Source organism: Rana temporaria, chromosome 5, assembly GCF_905171775.1.
Source record: "Rana temporaria chromosome 5, aRanTem1.1, whole genome shotgun sequence".
NCBI classification, from domain to species: domain Eukaryota; kingdom Metazoa; phylum Chordata; class Amphibia; order Anura; family Ranidae; genus Rana; species Rana temporaria.
The window spans coordinates 326910872-326938616 of NC_053493.1; the positions used below are offsets into that span (position 1 = coordinate 326910872).

At 42.8% G+C, this 27745-nt stretch overlaps 1 protein-coding gene across 1 annotated transcript in view; it reads right to left on the minus strand.

Annotated features, from left to right (window-relative positions):
• The window catches only part of CA8 (carbonic anhydrase 8), a 121416-nt gene that overhangs the window by 8417 nt on the left and 85254 nt on the right, over positions 1–27745 (minus strand). The window contains exons 6-7 of the mRNA XM_040354253.1: positions 24412–24460; positions 19446–19558 (exon numbers count right to left, since the gene is read on the minus strand). Of these exons, the coding sequence (XP_040210187.1) occupies positions 19446–19558; positions 24412–24460 (162 nt within the window). The remainder of the gene's footprint in view (positions 1–19445; positions 19559–24411; positions 24461–27745) is intronic.

The following is a 27745-nucleotide window of genomic DNA, read 5'->3' on the forward strand; positions in this document are numbered from 1 at the left end:
GACCCCGAAAACCAAGCACGGCCTTCAGGATTTCTAAGGGCATACATTTTTGATTTCACTCCTCACTACCGATCACTACCTATCACAGTATTGAAGGCCATAAAAGGCCAAGATGGCACACAACCCCCCCAAATGACCCCATTTTGGAAAGTAGACACCCCAAGCTATTTTCTGAGAGGCATTTTGAGTTCATGGAATATTTTATATCTTGCCACCAGTTGCTGGAATATGACAAACTTTTTTTTTTTTTTTTTTTTTTTGCACAAAGTTGTCACTAAATGATATATTGCTCACACATGCCATGGTTATATGTGGAATTGCACCCCAAAATACATTCTGCTGCTTCTCCTGAGTACGGGGATACCACATGTGTGGGACTTTTCGGGAGCCTAGCCGCGTACGGGGCCCCGAAAACCAAGCACCGCCTTCAGGATTTCTAAGGGCGCAAATTTTTGATTTCACTCCTCGCTGCCTATCACAGTTTCGGAGGCCATGGAATTCCCAGATGGCACACAACCCCCCCAAATGACCCCATTTTGGAAAGTAGACACCCCAAGCTATTTGCTGAGAGGCATGGTGAGTATTTTACAGCGCTCATTTATTTTTGAAAATGAAGAAAGATATATATTTTTTTTTTTTTTTCTTTTTTCAATTTTCAAATCTTTGTGACAAAAAGCAAGATCTGCAAAATACTCAACATACCTCTCAGCAAATAGCTTGGGGTGTCTACTTTCCAAAATGGGGTCATTTGGGGGGGTTTTGTGCCATCTGGGCATTCCATGGCATCCGAAACTGTGATAGGTAGTGAGGAGTGAAATCAAAAATTTACACCCTTAGAAAGCCTGAAGGTGGTGATTGGTTTTTGGGGTCCCGTACGCGGCTAGGCTCCCAAAAAGTCTCACACATGTGGTATCCCCGTACTCAGGAGAAGCAGCAGAATGTATTTTGGGGTGTAATTCCACATATGCACATGGCATGTTTGAGCAATATATCATTTAGTGACAACTTTGTGCAAAAAAAATTAAATAAAATAATAATAATTCTCTTTCCTACAACTTGTGTCAAAATATAAAATATTCCATGGACTCGAGATGCCTCTCAGCAAATAGCTTGGGGTGTCTACTTTCCAAAATGGGGTCATTTGGGGGGGTTTTGAACTGTCCTGGCATTTTATGAACAACATTTAGAAGCTTATGTCACACATTACCCACTCTTCTAACCACTTGAAGAAAAAGCCCTTTCTGACACTGTTTGTTTACATAAAAACATATTATTTTTTTGCAAGAAAGTTAAGTTGAACCCCCAAACATTATATATTATTTTAAAGCAAAGGCCCTACAGATTAAAATGGTGGGTGTTGCATTTTTTTTTACCACGCAGTATTTGCGCAGCGATTTTTCAAATGCATTTTTTTGGGCAAAAATACATATTTTTTTATTTTAATGCACTAAAACACACTATATTGCCCAAATGTTTGATGAAATAAAAAAGATGATCTTAGGCCGAGTACATAGATACCAAACACGACATGCTTTAAAATTGCGCACAAATGCGCAGTGGCGACAGACTACATACATTTTTAAAAGCCTTTAAAAGCCTCTACGGGTTACCACATTAGATTTACAGAGGAGGTCTACTGCTAAAATTACTGCCCTCGATCTGACCTTCGCGGTGATACCTCACATGCATGGTACAATTGCTGTTTACATATGACGCCAAACCGACGCTTGCGTTCGCCTTTGCGCAAGAGCAGGGGGGGACAGGGGTGCTTTTTTTTTATTTTTATTTTTTTATTATTATTTAATTTGCTTTTTTAATTTTATTTTAAACTGTTCCTTACTTTTTTTTATTATTTTTATAATTTTTATTGCCATCTTAGGGCATGTAAATATCCCCTATGATAGCAATAGTTAGTGACAGGTACTCTTTTTTGAAAAAATTGGGGTCTATTAGACCCTAGATCTCTCCTCTGCCCTTAAAGCATCTGACCACACCAAGATCGGTGTGATAAAATGTTTTCCCACTTTCCCAATGGCGCAGTTTATATCCGGGGAGGGGACATACCCTCCCACTGCTTGTAAAAGCAGTTTAGAGGCTAATTAGCCGCTAGGACTGCTTTTACATGAAAGCCGACCGCTGGCTGAAAAGAATGATACCAAGATGATGCCTAAACCCGCAGGCATCATTCTGGTATAACCATTCAAAGTCCAGCAACATACCAGTACGTTGATGGTTCTTGTTGGACATGTATTGTAATCTTTTTTTTTTTTCATGCAGCCTGTTGGCTGAACGAAAAAAAGATTGATCGGTGGGTATGCCCACCATTAGAATACCTCCCTTCATCCACCCACTTCTAATGATGGGCATACATGCACCATTTATATATGCCAAAGCATGGGGGCATCCTCCCGCAAAAAAGTTATGCCGCTCACACACGTATGTACGCCGCATAAAAAGTTATGGCGCATACACACGGTCGGACTTTTCCACGGGCAAGCTTCCGACGGAATTTCGACCGTATGTACGCGGCATTAGGAGCAAAATCGCTCCTCCGCCCCTAATGCCCCCATGCTTCGGCATATATGCTCTTTTTTTAACTGTGGTGGTGAAATCACCTCCCACAGTGTTGGAGTCGCGGCTTTATGTATCGTGGGAGCAAACGCTGTTGCTGTCACGCTAAATAAATCCGCGCTGCAACTGAATGGCGTACCTGCTAAGCAAATGATGGTTAACATTATAACAAAGTAACATTACATTTTAACAGTAAGATCTTACCATACCATACCTGCAAAGCAAATATCAAAAACAAAACAAAACATTTTTTAACGCAACCTGTGCCTAAAAAATATATATGCCGAAGCATGGGGGCATCCTCCCGCAAAAAAAGTTATGCCGCGTACACACGGTCGAACTTTTCCACGGGCAAGCCTCCGTCGGAATTTCGACCGTATGTACGCGGCATTAGGAGCAAAATCGCTCCTCCGCCCCTAATGCCCCCATGCTTCGGCATATATGCTCTTTTTTTAACTGTGGTGGTGAAATCACCTCCTACAGCGTTGGAGTCGCGGCTTTATATATCGTGGGAGCAAACGCTGTTGCTGTCACGCTAAATAAATCCGCGATGCAACTGAATAGCGTACCTGCTAAGCAAATGATGGTTAACAATAAAACAAACATTACAGTATAACATACCATACCTGCAAAGCAAATACAATAAAACATTGTAAAAATAGAGAGAATAGATATAGAACAATAGTGAGTGGACAGTAGAGAGTGAACATAAGAGAACAATAAAGAGAGGAGAAAAATACAACCACAACTATTTTTGGATTTTTTATTTTATATTTTTTTTGTGTTTTTGTGTGTTTTTTTTATTTTTTTTCTACTTTTTTTCACTTTTATGAAAACTATAAACTGAACGTTGCAGATTATGGTCTCTCAAAATGTGATGGCCATCACATATTCCGAGACCCTGTGTTGGTGTGCCTAGGACTGTGTGGTGCTGTACCCTACGCTAAAACTCAATTAGTGTGTGGTAGCGTTTGAAACATACACCAATGCAGAGACCAGGTTGGTCAGGACAGTCGGGACAATAAAAGCGGGTGTCACGCCTAAATCCGAGTTTGCTGCAGACACGACATCTTTTTTGGCGGGTTCTTTGGGTAGGGGTACCAGCGAGGACAAAAGGAAAATGCCTCTCATACAGCCGGCTCACTGCATTTGCGTTGGGAAGGTGGGGCACAGCACCATCTGGAAACAGAAGGGCTTCGACGATCTCTTCCTGGAATTTTAGGAAGGATCCAGTCCGTCCTGAAGCTCTGTATAGCACATGAGCGTTCAGCAAAGCCAATTGAAACAAATACACTGATACTTTTTTGTACCAGCGTTTGGACCTCCGGGCAATTAGGTACGGCGCCAACAACTGGTCATTGAGGTCCACCCCTCCCATGTTAAGGTTGTACTCGTGGATACAGAGGGGTTTCTTCACAACACCAGTCGCCGTAGGAATTTGGACTGCCGTGTCTGCGTGAAGCGTGGACAGAACGAAAACATTCCGTGAATCCCTCCACTTCACTGCTAACAAATTATTACACCGTAAGCAGGCTCTCTCCCCCCGACTAAGACGGGATTCTACAAGCCGTTGGGGGATGCCCCGGCGATTAGGTCGCACGGTGCCACATGCGCCAATTCCATAATCAAAAAGGTGACTAAAAAGTGGCACGCTTGTGTAATAATTGTCCACGTACAAGTGGTACCCCTTTCCGAATAAGGGTGACACCAATTCCCACACTATCCTACCAGCGCTCCCTATGTAATCAGGGCAATTCTCCGGCTCTACGTGACTGTCTTTTCCCTCGTAAACCATAAAGCTAGATGTATAGCCTGTTGCCCTGTCACAGAGCTTATACAACTTGACCCCGTATCTGGCACGCTTGCTGGGAAGGTATTGTTTGAATGACAAGCGGCCAGAAAACTTAATCAGGGACTCATCAACGCAGACAACTTGTTGGGGATTATACAAGGCTGCAAACCGTTCGTTGAAGTGGTTTACGAGGGGCCGAATTTTGTAGAGCCGATCGAATTCAGGGTCTCCCCGAGGACGACAGAGTTCATTGTCACTAAAATGCATGAACCGCAAGATCTGCTCGTATCGTGTCCTGGCCATGGAGGCAGAGAAAATGGGCATATGGTGAACTGGGTGCGTGGACCAATATAACCGCAGCTCACTCTTTTTAGTAATGCCCATATTGAGGGAAAGGCCCAGAAAGATCTTAAATTCGGAAACCGTAATTGGCTTCCAATCTCTGGCAAGGGACAGCTGGGGATTAGCGGCGAAGAATTGACCAGCGTACAAATTGCTTTGGTCCACAATAGATCTATAGAGATCTTCGGTGAAATACAGCGAATAAAAATCCAGTGACGTAAAATCAACTGTATTCACCTGAATTCCGGGTTGGCCAGTGAATGGGGGAAGTACGGGTGCTGCAGAAGTGGTGGGTACCCAATCAGGATTGGCGAATGCAGCAGGAAGGACACTATGGGGACGGGCCTGTCTTTGTCGTCTTCTTCTTCTTGGTGGCAGCGGGACACTACTAGTGCTTGCCACCTCTCCAGCTTGAACTGCACTTATGGGACTCGCCACGTCACCAAGTGTTACTGCAGTGCTGGATATATGACCAGGATGTACTAGGCCGCTGGTGCTTGCCAGTTCACCAGAAGGAATAGCGGCGCTAGTACTTCTCTCCTCCATACGAGAGCCCTGCGGTTCTTGCACCTCAGCGACAGCAGAAGATCGGGGTCTGGTACGCCTGACCCTAGCAGGGACCACTCCGTCGTCAGAGCTATCTGTCAGGGAGCCACTGTCGTCTACAGGATCGTATTCTGAGCAAGAATTTGACAGATGCGTGACCTCCTCATCACTATCTGACAGGCTCATAAACAAGTAGGCCTCTTCATCACTGTACCATCGATTTGCCATTTTGGGCTCTAAATTTAGGGGTACAGTGGTGAGATTCACAGGCAAAAAAGCACCTGACCTGTTAGCGACTGAGTCAAGCGCTACCAAAAAAACTGTTAGCGATCGCAGAGATCAGGCCTGACTCTGCGAACGCTGCAGTTATGTGTTTTTGTGTTTTGTGTCAGTGATCGATCGATCGATACTGCACTTCGGTGGGTTGGGCTGGGCGAAGGGGCTAAACGCAGGTGCTAGCAGGTATCTGGGCTGATCCCGCTAACAATGCGTTTTTGGGAACCCTAAACTGCAGGGGACGCTAGTATAGATCTGATCAGATCAGGTATCGATCCGATCAGATACTATACCACTAAAGGGAGGCGTATGGTGCGTGCGTGGGTGTTAGCGCTACTGGCACTAATCTGACGCTGCCTGGGGCGACGCAGACCCTATCTGGCGCTAAAACCAAACTTTTATCACACGCCGGGCGATCAGGGGGTTAAAACTTTATTTCAAAAAATATGGCGGGTGCCCTGATGCTATAGAAAATAAACAAACTAAACTGCGTCACCTGTGACACTTATACTGTGATCACTGGTGACAGGGGGTAATGAAGGGGTTAAACCTTTATTGGGGGGGGTTAGGGGGGGTCCCTAGACTTTTTATGGCCTAAGACTGATTACCTAAACACTTATTTTTGTCACTAATGACACTAGTACAGCGATCAAAAAAAAATCTGATTGCTGTACTGGGTGACACAGTGACAGGCAGTGAATGGGTTAATTTGGGGGGTGATCAGGGGGTGATCAGGGGGTTAAATGTGTGCCTATGTGACCTGGTGTTAGAGTAGTGTTGTGCAACTCACGTTTCAGATGCTCTCTCCCTCTCGGTCTGGAACGGAAAGACCGACAAGAGGGAGAGAGCATGACTTCCCCTGCCAATGTTTACAAAACATTGCCAGGGGAAGACAACCATTGGTGGAGGTGATCACCAGGTCCAGGCCAGATTTTATTGGCCTGGACCTGGTGATTGATCAGTTCTGAAACGAATCTGATCATCGGGAACGGCGGGGGGGCGCGCGCGCGCGCCCCATCGCCGTTCACGCGCAGGACGTATAGCTACGGGCTCTCGCCTGGGAGAGCCGACCTGCCGCCGTATTATGACGGTGCGCGGTCGGCAAGTAGTTAAAGAGTGATATTCCAGCTGCAATATAAAGTGCAATAAAAGATTAAATGACATTAAGAATAATGGCTTAGCAACCTCCTCCCAGCTACACCTTTGTTTACAAGGGTTTTTTTTATGCATTACAGATGTATTTAGAGAAAATAAATTATGGATTAAGTGTACTTCCCAGTGCCTCCTACCTCCCAGGTTATGTTTATCACCTATAGGCAGGGCTTTTTTCTCAGAAAATAGGTGCAGGAACTCAACCACAACTTCTCAACAAAAAAAAACTCCCCCACCCAAACCCTCCAAACCGCATCAAATAGTGAGTGTGGTCAGATTTCACTAACAGTGGAAGGGGCAATAAATGTACAGAGTGTAGAGTTCAGCCTTCTTCTACAGCTGATTACCCCTGCATCCCCTATCCTCCTCACTTTCACAGCTCTTCAACTCTGATCTCTGCATGCAACCCTCCTTCCACTGTCTCCATCTTCTCATTCTTTCCTTAAAAGCTCCGCCACCTTCCACATGTCTTACTTGTGTTGGTGTATTAGGCTGAAGCACCCAGCCGGCTCTAGTAGCTCCCGACACACTGTAGGTGGCTCTGCCTCTCTCACTTGCAGGGGGATAATTCAATTGGGGTGTTGGGATCTGCACTTGCATCTCCCTCGTCCCCATCCTGCACTCAGTGACAGTCACTCAGGAGACAAGATTTCACTTGTAAACACAGAAGCCTGACTTCTGTGTTTGCAAGCTATAGTGGTGAGCAGGGAGCAGAGGGCCTGAGACAGAGGTGGTGGAACTGAGTTCCTCCAAGTCTCCAGCTGAAAAAAAGCCCTGCCTATAGCTATTCAAATCCTACTTGAGATGCAGACATACTGTATGTTTAGTGTGTCCAGGGACAAATAACATTTTTGAACTTTGGGATACTATAGTTTCTGGTGCCTCAGCATACATTGGAAGTTGTCATATTGGTTAGTAGACATTTTAGGTGCAGTTTAGTATGATGTACTTCTAGGGCACATGCATTGATAACAAAAATTAGAGCAGGTTTGTATGACTTATCAAATATGGCAGTGCCAAGATCCAATAGCATTGTCTGGCTTCAGGCACACCAGGCAGCATGTCTACACCTCAGGTGTGATTTGTACATTTAGATGTAGGGAAAACAGTGTGGGCAGTGCGCAATTATTGGTACTTATTATTGGTACTTTGTATATATCGTTGGTAATATGTGCCAACCATAAGTTGATTCATGGTTGTCACACCTGATATTTTATTGTAAATGTTATGGAATGTTTCTATTTTCGTAATAAAAACCTTTTAATTATAATATCGACTGTTTATCAGTTGCACATATGATGCCATTATAGTCCACCAAAAGCCTCCCTTTTTCTCTACAATAATTTAATGGGACGAAGGCATCACTTTATAATATTGATATACCTCAGCACTTTACTATATTGGGCAGTTGAGGGTGCTAAAAGTGTTTAGATGCTTTGATCTTTAACAATTGTTTTAATGAACATGCACTTTGGGATAAACCCCACTGCATGCTCACAACATACTGTTTATATATATTTATAGGTATATATATCTTTATAAGGTATCTCACAAAAGTGAGTACACCCCTTACATTTTTGTAAATATTTTATTATATCTTTGTGACAACACTAAAGAAATTACACTTTGCTACAATGTAAAGTAATGAGTGTACAGCTTGTATAACAGTATCAATTTGCTGTCCCCTCAAAATAACTCAACACACAGCCATTAATGTCTAAACGGCTGGCAACAAAAGTAAATACACCCCTAAGTGAAAATGTCCAAATTGGGCCCAATTAGCTATTTTCACTCCCCGATGTATGGTGAGTCATTATTGTTACAAGGTCTAAGGTGTGAATGGGGAGCAGGTGGGTTAAATTTGGTGTTATCGCTCTCACTCTCTCACACTGGTCACTGGAAGATCTACATGGCACCTCATGGCAAAGAACCCTCTGAGGATCTAAAAAAAAGAATGGTTCTCTTCATAAGGATGGCCTAGGCTATGAGGAGATTGCCAAGACCCTGGAACTGAGCTGAAGACCATACAGTGGTTTAACAGGACAGATTACACTCAAAACAGGCCTTGCCATGGTCAACCAAAAAGTTGAGTTCACATGCTTAGTGTCGTATCCAGAGGTTGTCTTTGCCAAATAGACTTATAAGTGTTGACAGCATTGCTGCAGAGGTTGAAGGGTTGGGGGGTCAGCCTGTCAGTGCATTTTAGATCAGAAGGGGGCGGAGTCAGCTATCGACCACGCACCACCCCCAAAAACAAAACCTAAAACAGCATCCAGAAGTCAGAAATCACCCAAAACAATCCACAAACGGACCTATACCAGGAGCCAGAAAAAACATTAACAGAGTGATCTCTCCAATTGACTGCTCAGAGATTGGATGATATGAGGGTAATTAATCAATCCAATCTTGGACTCACCCCAGATCATGTAATTCTTTTACAAAAGGGTATGACCCTCTCACCGGTGGTCAACATGGATGAGTTCACGGTCTTTAAAGATATAACTCTATTTCTAAGAAAAGTTTTTCTACGCTCCTTGTACGCGAAAAAAGATAACAGGACTGACACTACCGGGCCAATGGGTATAGAGGACCAGCGAGCCCTTGATATACTAAATTCACTATTGGAGGAGAATGAAGTATTCAATGAGGAACCCACTCCACTACGGAGACAAGCTAATCTATGAATATGGTCTCAGAAAATGCCCCCACTGTCTAAAAACAAATGGTTGGATATTTTTCTCGACATGGTACAAGCTGACCTGGAGAGGATTGATTGGACCCAAAGGACTACTGACAACCTGACTATAGGCGAAAGATGTGCACTTAATGACCTTCAAAACAGGAAAAATATTGTAATAAAGAATAGTGACAAGGGTGAGAATGTGGCCATACTGAATCAACAACATTATGAGAAAGTTCGGGAGTACAATTACCTGAATGTCCGGGAGTTCAATGTACCGACATTTTACATTATCCCAAAGGTTCATAAGAACTTGCAGAACCCCCCAGGCAAGCCAATAGTCTTGGCTTGCCTCTTGAAAGGGTTGGGATATACTTGGGCTCCTTACTGAAATAAATAGTCAGGAATCTAAAGTCATTCGTACAGGAGATGCGACATGTACTGACCAAGATCGCTGAACAGGCAGTTCACGAAAAGCCAGATGGGGTATGGCTAGTAGGTATAGATGTTGAGTCACTCTACACCTTGATACCCCATCCGGTTGGTATACATGCAGTCGAGAATTTCTTGGACTCCTCCTATCCAGAATCGGTGGAATTTCTGGAGTTCACTTTACTCAACAACTTCTTCCAGTTCCTGACCACCTATTACCACCAAATATGTGGTACCTCAATGGGAGCAGCGTAGGCTCCAGCCTACGCTTGTCATCACTTGGGAATTTGGGAGGAGGAGGATGTCTACCCTTTGTCGATGTTGATGTACCGTGACCACGTACTTACCTGGTGGTGGTACACCGACGATGTCCTGATGTTATGGAGGGGTACACCTGATGCCCTATACGAGTTCATGACGGAACTCAATAGGAACCAACGTAACATACGGTTGACATATACTTTTAATCAAAATAAACTATCCTTCTTTGATTTGCAAATTACATTGGAACATGGCCAACTGAATACTTGCACATTTCAGAAAGATACAGCAGCTAACACTCTATTATATGCGACAAGTCATCATCCCCACTGGTTGAAAAATGGGATACCAGTCGGGCAATTTTTGTGCATCAAGAGGAACTGTTCAAGTGCTGATGACTACAGACGAGAAAGTCTTGACCTCTACTGTATGTGAGGTTCCGTGAATGCGGTTACTCGCATAGGCGAATTAGAAGGGCCAAAAAGAAAGTAGCAATCAAAGACCGCTCCGACTTACTAACTAACCAGCCACGGGTCGACGATTCCCCCTTAAATTCTAGTGACCCAATACAGATCATCACCCCCTTTGGGTCCCAGTGGAAGTCGGTTCGTTCAGTCTTAGAGCAACATTGGGGCATTTTTGCCAATTCACCGGAGCTGGCCAAGATAGTTAGTTTGTCACCTATGCTTGTGGCACGACGAGCCAGAAGCCTGGGTGACATGCTGGTCCAATCGGAGTTCGTTAGAGAACCAGATGTCACATGGCTGTCTGAGCATCCACGTACAACAGGCATGTTTCCATGCAATATATGCCAGGTATGCCCGCTGGTTCGTAGTACTTTCACTTTCTCGGATGCTCAGGGCAATGGAACATTTCAAATAAGAAGTCTGATCAATTGCTCTACATCCTGTGTCATTTATTTGTTTACCTGTGCCTGCCCAAAAACCTACATGGGCAAAACCCCTAAAGGTAATGGATTGGTGAACACATACAAGAAATAAATGACAAAGGGAAAATACCTGAAAAGCCCCTGGCAAAACATTACTTTTAGGGCAAAGTATGTAGGCAAAGAACACATCCCTAGGCTTGTCCCCCAGTTACATGTACTAAGATGAATGAGTGCACTATTTGAAAACAATTGGATAACCCACTAGGTGTTTTTTCACCCCTATTTTTCATTATACTGGTTGCATAAACAGTTAATGTGGTATCCTGCTCACATACTGTACTGTAGTGCAATAAGATTAGAAAAATACCACCAGGTGTTTTTACCTGAAAGACATTTTCTATATAATTATTTTATTCTCTAATGGATTGTAAACTATTTCACCTTCTGTTTTACTCTTTTATGCTCTACTAGATTGTACACTTTTTCACCAGTTGCATCCTCCCTTTTACCATATCTAGTACTTTGTGCACTGTTGGAAAAGGAAGGGGCCATCCCCAAACTGTTCGCTCAAAGTTGGGAGAATGAAATTGTCCAAAATGTCTTGGTATGCTGACGCCAGGGATGGACTGGCCATTGGGACTACAGGGAGTTTCCCGGTGGGCCGAGGGCTCAGTGGGCCTGCTTCAGTGACAACGGCCTAGGAGTTTCTCACTTCTGCCTAATCTTGTGCCATGAGGGGGGGGCACCAAACTGATTCTTTGCCCCAGGAGAAATAATGTCTAGCTTCCCCACTGGTACTGCCTATAAGAATACCAGTACCAGCCGTTCTACTCTAATAAAGTAAAACAGCTAGTGGCTAGTGAAGGGGGGGTGCGGGAGTTGTCCGGCCACTGTGGGAGAGACCTGTCAAAGTGGGCCAGTCTGGATGAAGTCCAGGGCCAAATTGTTGTCCCAGTCCAGCCCTGGCTGACGCCTTAAGAGTTCCCTTCACTGGGCACTGAAGGGGCCAAGCCCAACCCCAGAAAAACAACACCACACCATATTCTTCCTTTCACCAAATGTTTTTAACCAGTGCATAAAGCATGAGCCATAAAGACATGGATAAGCAAGTTTGGGGCGGAGGAACTGCACAAAGTCCTGACCTCAACCCAATAGAACACCTTTGGGAGGAATTAAAGCAGGGACTGAGAGCCAAGCCTTCTCATCCACATCAGTGCCTGACCTCACAAGTGTGCTTCTGGAAGAATCGTCAAACATTCCCCTATACACGCTCCTAAACTAGTGCACAGCCTTCCTAGAGGAGTTGAAGCTGTTATAGCTGCAAGGTGTGGGCCAACTCACTATTGAACCCTACGGACTAAGACTAGAATGCCATTAAAGTTAATGTGCATGCAAAGGCAGGCATCCCAATACTTTTGGTAATATAGTGTATGTACATATACATATATATTGTAAGGGGTTAGCTTGGTAGCGGGGTGTGTGACCTCCTGAGTGGGTTCACTACACACTGAATTATACAGAGAGGCAGCCTTGGGTGTTTGAAAAACAAGGGTTATGGTTTATTCTTCCATATTGCTGGAAACAAGTGCAAGCATCAAAACAGCATAAACAAAATAAAACATAAAATAAACCCTGGCCACTTGGGGTGTCTACCTTCACAACACAGGAACCTACCTATGGAGTCTGGCACAGCCTACTGCTGGGCAGACACTGCTGGTCTTCCAGCAGAAAACAATAGTCTTTTTGATTTTCTTATCACACAGCAAAAAGATCAACAACCACTTCACCTTCAGAAGTCTTCCTTAGCTCACTGCTCTCCTTAACTCAACAAGCCTCAGGATGCAGCATTCCATAGTAATCCTCTGGACAACTTATAGAGGCCTTAATTTTCTCATTCTGAACAGCTGAAGCTATTCAAAGTCCTTAAACCTTTCTGGCTACCTCTGCAGCCGACACCTAATAGTAATTGGTGAATTTTCTAAACAAGGCAGAAAAGTATCTCCTGTCTGTGACAACACCCCCAGATTTACCTGGCTTCCTGTCACTATATATATATATATATATATATATATATATAGAGATCTATCTATCAGGGGCGGATCCAGGGGGGACAACAGGGCAATTGCATATCACAAGAACAATGTCACTTGCTCTGCCTGAGTCTCTCTCTCTGTCTCACATCAGCCGATCAGCGGCGCAGAGAGAGAGAGAGACTCGTTTAGTGTGTGTAATTACGCCGCAGTGACGTACTGACCAGGAGGAGGTGGTGGGTGGAGCCTCTTCCCTGCACTCGTTGCTAGCACCTGGGCCACTTGGCATCTAGCAACAAGTGACGTCAGTGAGTCACGTGACGTCAGACTTGGAGTCTCAGAGCCGACGTACGGCACGTCACGTGCCACGGTGACTGGAGCCCCAAACAGGGGAACACTGCAGTTGTTTACCTCAGTGTTTGGCTTTGGGAGTGACACCTAAGGTTTATAACGTTGTGATGTGTGTGTTGCTGTTAACACTAAAATGTCCAGCATCCAGTCTCTGCTGCTTGACTCTGGGACACAGGAAGTGACAATCCCCATGCCCCACCTTAGCAGGAAATTGACAATCCACAACGTGTGGCAGGTGACGTGGCAGATGGACAATCTGCAACGTGTGGCAGGTGGCGTGGCAAGTGGACAATCCACAATGTGTGGCAGGTGACGTGGCAAGTGACAATCTGCACCTTGTGGCAGGTGACATGGCAAGTGACAATTTGCAATGTGTGGCCGGTGACGTGGCAAGTGGACAATCCGCAACATGTGGCAAGTAACAATCTGCAGCTTATGGCAGGTGACGTGGCAAGTGACAATCTGCAACTTGTGGCAAATGACAATCCGCAAAGTGTGGCAGGTGACGTGGCAAGTGGACAATCCGCAACATCTGGCAAGTGACAATGTGCAACTTATGGCAGGTGACGGGGCAAATGACAATCTGCAACTTGTGGCAAATGACAATCTGCAATGTGTGGCAGGTGACGTGGCAAATGGACAATCCGCAACATCTGGCAAGTGACAATCTGCAACTTATGGCAGGTGACGTGGCTAGTGAGAATCCGCAATTTGTGGCAAGTGACAATCTGCATCTGGTGGCAGGCGACAGTGGCACGTGACACACTTGGGGCTCCCACTGATTCGGCATTATGGTAAGTTGAACCATTTCATTTTCTATAACAATGTAATAATAGAAAAAATGCGCTTTAATCATCCTGACAACATAACAACAATGGTGCCGTAATGATTGAAGCACCAACACCAGCCATTTCCCAAACAAATTGCCCGCAAAAAATCTTATTTTCTGGCAGTGCCCCTCCCGAGATTAGACTCTGGGTCCGCTCCTGATATATATATATATATATATATATATATATATATATATATATATATATATATATATATATATATTAATATGTCACCAAGTGGTGTTACTACCAGTTTAAAGAGTTTAGTGAAACTTCTTTAAACCTGTAAGTAAAGTTGCATAACTATATGATGTACCAAAGCAAAAGTGACATTTACGAAGAAAACAAATAGCAAATAAATTACATTTTATGGCCACTCTATTCTGTTTGTAAACAAAGTGGCCAGGCATTCCCTATAACTATATCGGACTCTTATCCTAGATGAGGGTTTGGTATGGGTGGTAAGAGGAGACCCCATGAAATAAAAAAAACAGTAGTGGTTACCCTAAAAATACATACCAGAACCTTATCTTGATAAGTGGCAGGTGCTCTTTATGGAGATATCAAGGGTCTATTAGACATTTTGGGCTGGTTAGAGCTGGCTAAGTGTAATATCACAATACTGACCCTGTTGATGTTGATCTGTGCTTGAGATAATCACATGACCATAACAGATCTCTTTTTTATCTGAAGAGAGGTCTGATATTGTTTTTTTATTTAGAGATATGTGCAATTGAAGCTTTGGTAGCCTGGTCCCCAGGCTTCAGTGTTTAGATAGCAGGTGGACGACTATGGTGGGTCCCCTGGACTAATGGGCCTGATGCAGCTGACCCTTTTGCTTTTGTTAAAGTTGTCGTGCCTTGGTGTTTAGGGTCTAAATCATTATGGACTACTTCATTGTCATTCAATGTAGCATGTGACATAAGTCCACTCTTAGCTGTGCCAATGTGACCAAAAGATCCTCCCATACTGATAGCTATCTATTTATCTACACCTAAGCCTCGTACACACGCACGGTTTTCTCAGCAAGAAAACTGCTGGCAGAGCTTTCTTGCCAAGTAAACCGTGCGTGTGTAAGAGGCTTTGAGGTTTCTCGTCAAGAAAACTGCCCAGAATTTAGACGATCAAAAATAGAGAACCTGCTCTCTATTTTTTCGTCGTGATTCTCGGCAGTGTTTTCCTGACGAGAAACCTGAGCGTCTGTATACTTACCTGTCGCGTGGAAACCCGTGCATGCTCGAAATGACTTTGACGCATGCGCGGTAGCTTCCAAGGCATAGGTAGGGTGTAGCAAGACGACGGTGACGGCATCGAATGTGACTCGCGCATGCTCGTCGTAGTCGATGACGTCACCGCGTTCGTGCCATTCAAAAGAGCGGTTCTTTTGAATGGCCCATGTATACACTCGGCCGGCAAGAGAATCTTGCCAAGAATCTCGTCAAAAACAATGTTTTTTTCCTGATGAGATTCTGGGCTGTGTGTACAGGGCTTAAGGGATTTTTCAATAACTTTATTAATAATGCAGGCTGGTGTTATCACTAACCTGTGAATTCAGAGCACCGAAGTTATGCTGGAACAGACATAAGACAAACAAGGGGAGATTTACTAAAACTGGAGCACACAGAATCTGGTGAAACTGTGAATAGTAACCAATCAGCTGCTAGGTTTCATTGTCAAAGCTTAATTGAACAAGTTGAAGTTAGAAGCTGGTTGGTTACTATGGACAGCTGCACCAGATTATGCGTGCACCATCAGTTTTAGAGTCCACAGGTCCGCAGACAACGACCACTCCAACGGTTTAGACAATTCAACTAACAAGGGATACCTATCACAGCACTACATTAGCAATTTTAATTGTTTTGTCTCATCACTGTGCTAACACATATCAAGTACACTCTTTGTCAATGATAGATTTGATTTCAAAAGTGTAACTGTCTGCGATTCATCTTTTATATGTTTGTATTATATTAAGAGAAAAATTAAAGGCTTTTGTAAAGCTACAGTAAATACGGGCACTGAACAGACTGTAAAGTAAACAGTCTCTATATGCAAATGTTTTACATTTTCTTGAAACATACTGGTTATTTAGCAAACATGACATGAAAGACACCCTGTTTTCTTATCACTGGTAATGTTCTTCTATTTTTATCATTTCTAAATCCTTTGAAGACTGTAGGAGTGTGTTATCACTGTGGTTGTGTCAAGTTTGTCATTTTAACATCAAACACAGTGACATTTCCCTGTGATCTAAGGGAATTCGTAATGTCCGCATGCAGTTTGCTTCTGGTCTAATTTATAATAGAAAAACATTTTTACCAATTACAGTGTGCACCAGTAATTATCATACTACATACCAGTATTGTAATACATTACATATCTCCCAGTCACACTTTTACTGTCATATATAGAACTGATTCTGACAGAAGACAACTAGCAATCTGTACATTTTCTATCTGCTGCTCAATCATCCTATTTATCGGTCTAACAATGTCAATGCTGTGTTATTGCTAAAGTAGGGTGACCAGGCATCCCCGATTTCCGGGGACAGTCCTCGGATCAAACTTGTCCCCGGTTTTGTCCCCGGATTGGATTTGAACAGGGGCCTGGGCAATTTCAAAGACAGTTAGTGCAGTATAAAAAAAATCTGACCTACACCTCCCCCCCATTTGCTCTTCCGCTCCTACTAGCTTAGGGGGTGTATTTTTATTCATTATGTGGGACCCTCTCTGATAATCATGTGCTGGTCAGAGTGGAGTAACTATTTCTTCAGTTTCGGGCGTATGCCCATTCCGCTCCCGCTCACATGTTCTTCTGCATCAAGTCCCGGCCAGCCGCCTGCCTGCTTATCTCCTTGCCTTCCCCACCAGAGTGCCTTCCTCCGCTCCCCACCCAGTAGTAGCAGGGGCAGGAGAGTGAGACTTGAGAGGCCGTGAGGCGGTCTCAGGCGGGCGGTGGTGGCCACAGGCAGAGAGGCAGCTCAGCTGAAGTTGTCCAGCAACAGGAACAGAGGGGAACTGGATCTGATTGTGGGGCTGCCAGTGCCTTCAAGGCTTCAACACAGGACTGCTTTGGGAGTGTCTGTGATTGTGAATAGACTACATTGCACTGTGCCTGTCTCTCTGGAATCATAACTCACAGGCATCAGGCATTCTAGCATGGCTTTGGATGGCAGTGCTCTGTCAATGTGTCACATGACATGTCTGCTGGGTGCTGATTTTGTTAACTTATTGGTCATGAGTATCAGCACCCAGCAGCCACGTCATGTGACACACTGTTCCAGAGTCACGATAGAGTGACTGCTGCTTGTGTGTTATTATAATGCAGATGATCTTAACCAGTTGCCGACCGCCTCATAGCAGATCTACTGCTACAGGGCTGACGCGCCATGCAGGATCGTGTGTGTGTGTGTGATCTTGCGTTTCTGGGACTCAATGTACGCCATTACCTGCCGATTGTTCTGTACACAGGCAGAACATCGGTCTACCGATGTAAACAAGGCAGATCACTGTTCTTTCAGTATAAAAGACATTGATCCTGTGTTCCTGCAAAGCAGGGACAGGAATCTATGCCTTCCCCTGGTAAAAGCACCTCCCACGCAGTGAGAAAACGCTGGTTAGGCACACAGTTAACCATTTGATCGCCCCTGCTGTTAACCAGCCAGTGTCATTAGTACAGTAATAGTGCATATTTTTAGCACTGATCACTGTATCAGTTTGACTGGACCCCAAAAAGTGTCAAAACTATCACTTGGTGTCTGATTTTCCCACCGCAATAAGTTCCTGATTGCCACCTTTGCTAGTAAAAAAAATGTCCCCGGATTTCATTTAAAAAATCTGGTCACCTTTATGCTAAAGGAAAAATTATTATAAACATGCATAATTTGATGTTGTATGTACTTTTGATAATATGTGTATTTTAAACTGTAGCAATACCAAATCTGAAATTACAGAATTAGTTACAAATTAATTAATTACAGTTTAATTATTTGACAGTAAAGTGCACTTTACAAAAATATTGAGGAGATACCTCATTAATACAAAATCCATATCCACTACTATATGCGCATTGAACTATCTTCCAGTTGCCTAAAATAGGTGTTAACGTGCACTTTGAACCTATGTTGTATGACAATTTTTATTCTGAAGGGTACTTCGCAAAGTTGGTCACTTAATGTGTTCCATACACCAGGGACCTGCGGTGAGGTCAGTGGCTGGTAAGGCACTGGCTAGTATCAGAGCCAGATACACACAGGTTACATACGTTGCGAACGTTAGAGCGAGAGCAATAATTCTAGCACTAGACCTCCTCTGTAACTCTAAACATGTAACCTGTAAAAAATGTAAAGCGTTGTCTATGGAGAGTTTTAAGTACTGAAGGTTGGCACCATTCCACAAGTTTAAAGCGTGACATGTTAGGTATCTATTTACTTGGCGTAACATCATCTTTCACATCATACAAAAAAAAAATTGGGTTGTCTTGGTGTTTTTTTTTGTTATATATATATATAACGACGTCCATACTTAACATTGGCTACGCCTCATATAGCAGGGGTAACTTTACGCCGAAAAAAGCCTAACGTAAAGAACGTAAAAGAATGCGCCGGGCAGACGTACGTTTCTGAATCGCCGTATCTACCTAATTAGCATATTCATTGCGTAAATATAGGGAAGCGCCACCTAGCAGCCAGCGTAAATATGAAGCCTAAGATACGACGGTGTAAGACACGCCGGTCGGATCTTAGGGAAATCCATGCGTAACTGATTCTATGAATCAGTCGCATAGTTACGACCCTGCACACTCAGAGGTACGACGGCGTATCCAGAGATACGCTGTCGTATCTCCTTTCTGAATCCGGGCCTCTGTATGTAGGATCTGACAGGCTGCCCAAGGAGCCCCATATCTCCGGAACCATAGGTCGTAGGAGCCCCACATTTTTATCAGTGGTGGGGTAGGACGTGGGCTATCTATTCCCATTAGGGGTCTCTGTGACCTCAGGTTGCCGAGCTATGGCCCTCAAAGCTTGTTTTTTTTTTTTTATGTTCATGCCTCACCTGCCTTCCCTGACTGCACGTCCCAGCCATACACAGTAAAAATATTTATATAGTTTGAAAATCCCTGCTGAGGAATGTGAGCTTTTATATTAGTTTATAACATAAACAGGATGGTGTCATCAGTTTGGCCCATTCACTTTGAATTGTCACTACATTTGAAAAAACAAAGGTTGACCTATAATAGCAGTTCCTAAATTCAAAAGATAAGCATACTCCTTTGCAGTCTAGTAATGTAATCTCACCTGTGTTTGAGATACTGTCAAAGGATATCGGAATAATATCCATGTAACTCCTTCACTACAAGGTGGCATAGTAAGAGAGCCTTCATATACCCAGTAATCACGAAGCAAAGGGTCTGGTTTGTAGACATAAAAACAAAGAGCATTGCACAATATTAAATTTACTAACAAATCATTCCGTCTCACTAAAAGTAATAGCTGTTAAAATGTTTGTAAACTATAGCGAAACCATATATAGAAAAAACATGTAGAAAATATGTGATCTCCACCCACAGACAAATAAATGTAATTGAGGTTTAAATGCAACCTACAAAATATATTCCCTGTTACTAAATATCTTCAGAAACATCTAATTATATCAAGTAAATTCGGGTAGGGTAATAGTAGAGCTAACCTCTAACTTTTTATCTGTTTTGTCAATGAAAGCCCATGCTCTTGGCTTTGTTAAAATTCCGTGCTTGCCCTAAACTGAATAAAATTATTTCTGTGATCCTTTTTGAATGCCAGAACTAAATTACAAGACCAAATGTTTTTATGATGTTTTAGTAAAATAAAAAGGCAATAACTTTTATAATATACGAGGGGCGTTCAAGTCAGACCAGGACTTTTTGAGTTTATATAATAAAAGTACAAATTTCAAGGAGTGGAAACTGAATTTATTTCTTGACATTTTCCCCTGCTACATTCATACACTTATCCCAGCATTTAAGTAATGCCTGGAAAGCTTTAGCACAGAAAGATTTGTCAGTACGCCTGAACTATCCTAGGACAGCCTGCTTCACTTCGTCTCATCGGTGCTGAAATGCTGACCTCCGAGGAACATGAAAGTAATATTCACTGTTGATAGTGACACCACAGGGTAGAAAATCCACATGAATAACGCCACGTTTGACCAAGAAAATACTTACCATCTCTTTACCTGCAGACGCAATTTTTTCGATTTTTTTTTGGTGGTGGTGATGATGCCTCCACTGCTTTGATGCTTGTGCCCAGGTTTCATCACATGTAATGATACGATCCATAACATCCTGGGCCAGATTCAGATAGGTCAGCGGATCTTTAGATCCACGTAACCAATCTGATTTACATTATGCCGCCGCAAGTTTTTGAGGCAAGTGCTTTATTCAGAAAGCACTTGCCTCTAAAGTTGCGGCGGCGTATCGTAAATCCCACGGCGGAATTCAAATTCCACAGCTATGGGGCGTCTAAAATTTAAATCAGGCGCGTCCCCGCCCCAATCGAACAGCGCATGCGCCGTCCGCAAATTTTCCCAGCGTGCATTGCTCCAAATGACGTGGCAAGGACGTCATTGGTTTCGACGTTAACGTAAATTATGTCCGGCCGTATTCGCGAACGACTTACGCAAACGACGTAAAAAATTCAAAACTCGGCGCAGGAATGACGGCCATACTTAACATAGGATACGCCACACTTACCCCTCCTATAGCAGGGGTAACTTTCCGCTGGAAAAAGCTGAACGCAAACTACGTAAAAAAAAAGCGCTGGGCGGTCGTTCGTTTCTGAATCGGCGTAAATGCTCATTTGCATATTCGACGCGTAAAAGATACGGAAGCGCCACCTATCGGCCGGCCTGGAATTGCAGCCTAAGATCCGACGGTGTAAGTCACTTACACCTGTCGGATCTTAGGCATATCTATGCGTAACCTGATTCTATGAATCAGGCGCATTGATACGACGGCCAGGCTCAGAGATACGACGGCGTATCAGGAGATACGCCGTCGTATCTTCTTTCTGAATCTGGCCCCCTGGCTTTAACAGTCAAAACACTCCTTCAACGCAGTGCAAACTTTAACTCTTCTGTGCGTTCACCGCTCCCAAAAAGAAGATTCATCTTTTGTGCAATTTCATGACCAGTTATACGTCAATTAACCAGAATCAGGTGATCAATGTGTTTACACAATTCAAATGTCTTACTGCAGCTGAGCGTCTCATGAACGTACTGCGCTTGAAGCCTTCTGTAGATATCTGCGGGTTTTACGGCTTTGTTCACAAGAAACTTCATCTAACACTGTTGTCTGCCATATTAAATAATGGTCTCTGTACTGGCCTAGGACATGTGCTCCGCCTATCAGTAATAGGAAATGTGCGCACCATTGGCTACCCGCTCCCACTGTGACTGGACACAGTGGATCCGTTCATTCAGGACACAGGCAGAATGGCAGTCTGTCTATGTTAACAAGGCAGACTGCTCTTCTGTGAGAGGGGAATGTACTTATCCTGTGTTTCTGCTAAGCAGGAACACAGATCTTCACCCCCCCCCCCCCCCCCACAGTTAGTAAGCACTCCCTAGGAACACATGTAACCCTTTGAACGCCCCTGATGTTAACCCCTTCCCTGCCAGTGTCATTAGTACAGTGATAGTGCATATTTTTTTAGCACTGATCACTGTATTAGTGTCACTGGTCCACAAAAAGTGTCAAAAATAAGTTCCTGATTATCGCCATTTCTAGTAAAAAAAAAAAAAAAAAAATCCCATTGTTTGTAGACACTATAACTTTTGTGCATCAATATACAATTATTCTGATTTTTGTTACCAAAAATATGTAGCAGAATACATATTGGCCTAAACTGATGAAGAATATTGATTTATTTTTTATTTATTTTTATTGGGTATTTTGTATAGCAGAAAGTAAAAAATATTGTTTATTTTCACTTTTTTATTTATTAGGTATGTTTTATAGCAGAAAGTAAAATATATGTATATATTTTTTTACAAAATTGTCTGTCTTTTTGGTTTATAGCTCAAAAAATAAAAACCGTAGAGATGATCAAATATCATCAAAAGAAAGCTCTATTTGTGGGAAAAAAGGACAAACATTTTATTTGGGTACAGCTTCGCATGACCACACAATTGTCAGTTAAAGTAACGCTGTGCCATTTCGCAAAAAAATTACCTGGACATGAAGGGGGCTAAAGTGATTAATATAAAAAAAGCCTTTAAGTTTTTTAAATTATTTTAAAGGAAAACTGTAAGCTGCATGAAAAAAAAACAAAAAAACATACATACTTATCTGTATAGCTGCAGCATGTGTGTGATGTTGCAGCTGTCCCTGCTGACTCTAATACCAAGAACCAAGTGATCATATGACTGCTAATCACTCACTTCTCAATCCACTCTAAACAGAGAGCAGTCACCGCTCTCAGCTCTGCCCTTTCAGTGCCCACTGGAGCGCCGGGCTGGGGAGCGGGCGGGAGCAGCTGACTCAGGCTCTCAGAGGCATGATGAGAGGCTGAGCCACTTGCCAGTCAGGGTGGATCCCAACATTATTGTTGGGACCCTTCAAGAGCCTGAAGTGGCTCTGTGCAGGCTTTAGCCCACTGTTGGCTTATTCTGTGACCCAGAAGAGAAGTGGGACCAAAGGGGTCTACTGAAGAAGCCCAGAGGGCGACATATGTATAGAAGGGAGGAGCCAAGCCTGTGACGTCATGCAGCCACGCGGTCTTTGGGCAGTGGTGAGCGAGCAGACGTGTGTGACATATAAGAGCTTTTTACTTGTACATGTTGTAAGTGTGTTTTAAAGGGGGCTTTTTGATAAACTGGTGGTGTGCACTTTCTTTTTAGAAGTGGATTGGTGACTGAAGAGCACAACGGCTTTATACCACCAGCCTGATGGGCATGAGGCTTTTCTGCAGAGCTGATCCTTTGGCGCCTGATTCTTGAAATAAGATACGCCTGAATTTTGGCTCCATCCGACCGACGTAAGTCTCCTACGCCGTCGTATCTTGGGCTCATATTTACGCTGGCCGCAAGGGGAGCTTCCATTGTTTTACGCGTCGAATATGTAAATTAGCGAGATACGCCGATTCACGAACGTACTTACGCCTGTTGCAGTAATCTACGCCGTTTACATAAGGCGTACGTCCGACGTAAAGTTAAGCCACATAAAGCAGGTGTAAGTCATGTTAGGGTATGGACCAGGGAACAGCCGTCGTATTTTACGTCGTTTACACAAGTCATACGTGAATGGGGCTGGGCGTAGGTTAGGTTCACGTCGTAGGCATTGAGCCGTCGTATCTTAGGGAGTATATGCGACGTGATTCTGAGCATGCGTGCAAATGCGCCGTTCGTTCGGCCCTTCATTTACATGGGGTCACGCTTCATTTTAATAGATCACGCCCACTACCTTCCTACTTTGAATTAGGCGGACTTACGCCGGCCAATTTACGTTACGCCGGCACAACAAAGGGAGCAAGTGCTTTGTGAATACTGTTCTTGCCTCTCTGTGTTACATCGGCGTAACGCATATGAGATGCGCTACGCCGCTCTAAAGATGCGCCGATCTACGTGAATCTAGCCCATAGTGCTTATTTTCCAAGATTTGCAAATTAACCCATAATCCTCAGTTCTTGCCCTAAAGTGAGTATGCTTTCATTAAATAATCCTATCCATGTCTTCATTCTGTGTCTTTTAGCTACCTTTTATAGCGTTTTTTTAATTTAGCTGTACATCCTCTAGGACTTGCATTACAATAAAGAACATAAGGCTCATCAACATAGCAGGGGGTCTACATACATGCTGGCCACTGGAATATTAGTCTAGGTACCTAGTGTGCTAGGCTGGTATATTATTATTAATAAGGGGTAGCTCATCTCTTTCTTCTCTCAGGCTAAACAGCAACAATTACAGGTACTGCCTGCTGGTGAAATGTGGTATTGCAACACGTTGTCAAGTAATTTTACTCCTGTGAAGGGGATTCTGATATTATTTACTTTGTGCCTGTAAAAATGGTGACCCTTCAAAAAAATAATTTACAGGGATCAGCATCCTCACACATACATAATTTCTGGCGATTTTTTCTACCACCATCCCTAACACCAAAACAAAGCACAAATAAACTGTAAATATATTGATCAGAAAACAAAAAATGCAACTAAACAATTACATATTGAATATAACCACAGCTCAGCTCAATACATAACGAGTTACAGGCTAATAACCCTGACTCACCAGGTAATAATGAGTTGGGATTAAAACATGGAATTGTCTTTGATTTTCCCTGTAATAAAGACAATGAAAACTTGAACAAGGGATTCAAAACAGTCAATCAGTTAACAATCTACAGACCTTGGATCGAAGGACATTTTTTCACAATGTTACTAATTATAGCATCTCTAGTATTAATCATTTTGGCTGGCAAGTTTACAAGGCCATATCACTAATTTATTAGCAAGGACAAGAGATATGAAACTAGTTTTAGTTTCATGATTTGTATTTTATACTAACGCACATACAGTATGTTCTCATGCAGCAAGTTTTTGAAGGTTTGCATTCCAATCTGTTGACTTCTGTGTATGCCTGTTTATGCAATAGGTGTCATCATGACTGAAACAACTCTATTGTGTATGTTAGAATATGATTAAACCTTTTTATTTTATGATTATACAAATAAATAGGGGGTGTACCATCGTCCTAGTTTTATGGAAAAAATAGAGGGGTCTCAAGGATTCCCCAATTAACCCCGAAACTCCAATGAAATAATGTGGGCAGGGAGGACTATACCGGTACTTGATAATTAGGTTCAAAAGCCTGAATGGTTCATGTTTACGAAAATATTTATTAACAAATAAACATTAAAGACAAGAATAAAAATACAATACATAAAGACATTACAAAAAATACAAACTTGACCACAATCAGGTCACCGGTTGTGCAATCCCCATTTAACAGACGGGGTAAAATGTCGGTGAGAAAATTGAAATCATGAGACCATTAGTCTCGAGTCTCGACTAGTTTCGCTTTCGCTTCGTCAGAAGACGGTCTAGAGGCACAAGGTATTGGGAACAAGGGACCTTGTGCCTCTAGACCGTCTCCTGACGAAGCGAAAGCGAAACTAGTCGAGACTCGAGACTAATGGTCTCATGATTTCAATTTTCTCACCGACATTTTACCCCGTCTGTTAAATGGGGATTGCACAACCGGTGACCTGATTGTGGTCAAGTTTGTATTTTTTGTAATGTCTTTATGTATTGTATTTTTATTCTTGTCTTTAATGTTTATTTGTTAATAAATATTTTCGTAAACATGAACCATTCAGGCTTTTGAACCTAATTATCAAGTACCGGTATAGTCCTCCCTGCCCACATTATTTCATTGGAGTTTCGGGGTTAATTGGGGAATCCTTGAGACCCCTCTATTTTTTCTATTGTGTATGTTAATAATTTTTTTCCAAAAATTTATTTTTTGCTTAAAATAACAACTGTATTATTAGAACTTGTACAACATTGGTGGTTCAACCCAACAAACAATCATAGAAAAGTATATGGTGGAGAGCTGTGAGAATGCCAGTATATAGAGCAAGAAAAAAAAACTCCAAATATGGGACTTTAACATATAAATAAAAAAATATACATTTTATTATACACAGAGTAAAATCATTTAAGAAAGGGAAATCGGGGGGTGGGGCTCAAGTGAATGTATAAAACAGCAGCACATGGATAAGAGGAGAACCTCCATAGAGCAACTAGAAGGTGAGACATTTCGAGGTTCTCCTCTTATCTATGTACTGCTGTTTTATACATTCACTTGAGCCCCACCACAGATCTCACTTTCTCAAATGATTTTACTTTGTAAAATGTATATTTATTTTATATATATGGTTGCCTATGTGGTCCTTTGTCCATTTTGCCTGTTGAAGTCCCATATTTTGGAGGGTTTTTCTCTTGCTCAACAAACAATCATTGTCATCAAACATAAATGGTCAGTCCTGAAAGAGCCAATTAAAATGTAACCAACTAACCAACAACCAAGTACCAGCTCCATTGTTAAACATATGCCTGAAAAGCCAAGCCCTTGAAGAAAGCATAAAGAGGAGTCTTGAGGGGTAAATACTGCAAACCTTCCAAAATAAAGACCATAGGGCCAGATTCTCAGAGCAAGCACGCCGGCGTATCTACTGATACACCGGCGTACTTTCAAATTTGCCACGTTGTATCTTTAGTTTGAATCCTCAAACCAAGATACGACGGCTTCTGGCTTTGATCCGACAGGCGTACGGCTTCGTACGCCTTCGAATCTTAGGTGCAATACTTCGGCGCCCGCTGAGCTTTTTCCGTCGATCCACGAAGGTACGCGCGGCCGTCGCATTCTCTTATGTCGTCGCTAGTCAGCTTTTCCCGGCGTATAGTTAAAGCTGCTATTTCGTGGCGTATAGATAGACTTGCCATGTTAAAGTATGGCCGTCGTTCCCGCGTCGAATTTAAAAAAAAAAAAAATTTCGTAAGTCGTCCGTGAATAGGAAAGGACGTAACTTACGTCTAAGTTAAAAAAATGACGTCGGTGCGACGTCATTTCGCGCAAAGCATGGTGGGAAATTTCGAAACGGAGCATGCGCATTTCAATTGGCGCGGGGACGCGCTTCATTTAAATGAATCACGCCCCCTACCCGCCCAATTTGAAATACGTGCCGAGAAATACACTACGCCGCCGTAAGCCAGGTAAGATAAGGCGGCGTATCGTATCTCTGATACGCTGCACCAGGGCAATTCTATGTGAATCTGGCCCATAGTGTCTACTTGTGATCTCTGCTTCACAATTTTAACAGTTATCAAGGATGAGTGCAAGTCTATTATACTTGCCAGCAGTCTCTAAACTATATGGACAACTTTAAATTTGAAGGTTGTTGACTAGAAATGTTCATAGTTATCTATGCTGACCTGCATTAAATATAAAATACATATATTCTAAATGATAGATTGTTGATATTTGTCAGATACCTAAAATAATGTGGGTATCTTACAGTAATATTTAAAGCAGAACTTAAACCAGGTATGTTTTGTTTTAATTAGAATGTGGAAGGTTTAGAACCTCTTCATGTATTATTTTTTTTGTTGTCTGTGTCCCCACTGGGGAGCTTTATATGTATGGATATATATGTATGGATATATAGAGATATATATATATATATATATATATATATATACATATATATATACACATATATATATATATATATATATATATATATATATATATATATATATATATATATCCTAGTCCTAGGGCCCCGTACACACGATAGAATCCATCCGCAGATAAATCCCAGCAAATGGGTTTCTGCGGATAGATCCTATGGTGTGTACACGCCAGCGGATCTGTTTCTGCGGAGAAATCTCCTCTGGGATGGATTCCAGCAGATCGGATATTTGCTGTGATGCACAACAAATCCATCTGCTGGAATCCATTCCAACGGATGGATCCGCTCGTCTGTACAGACTTACCGGATCCATTCGTCCAAAGGGATTCCCCGCACGCGTCGTAATGATTTGACGCATGCGTGGAATTC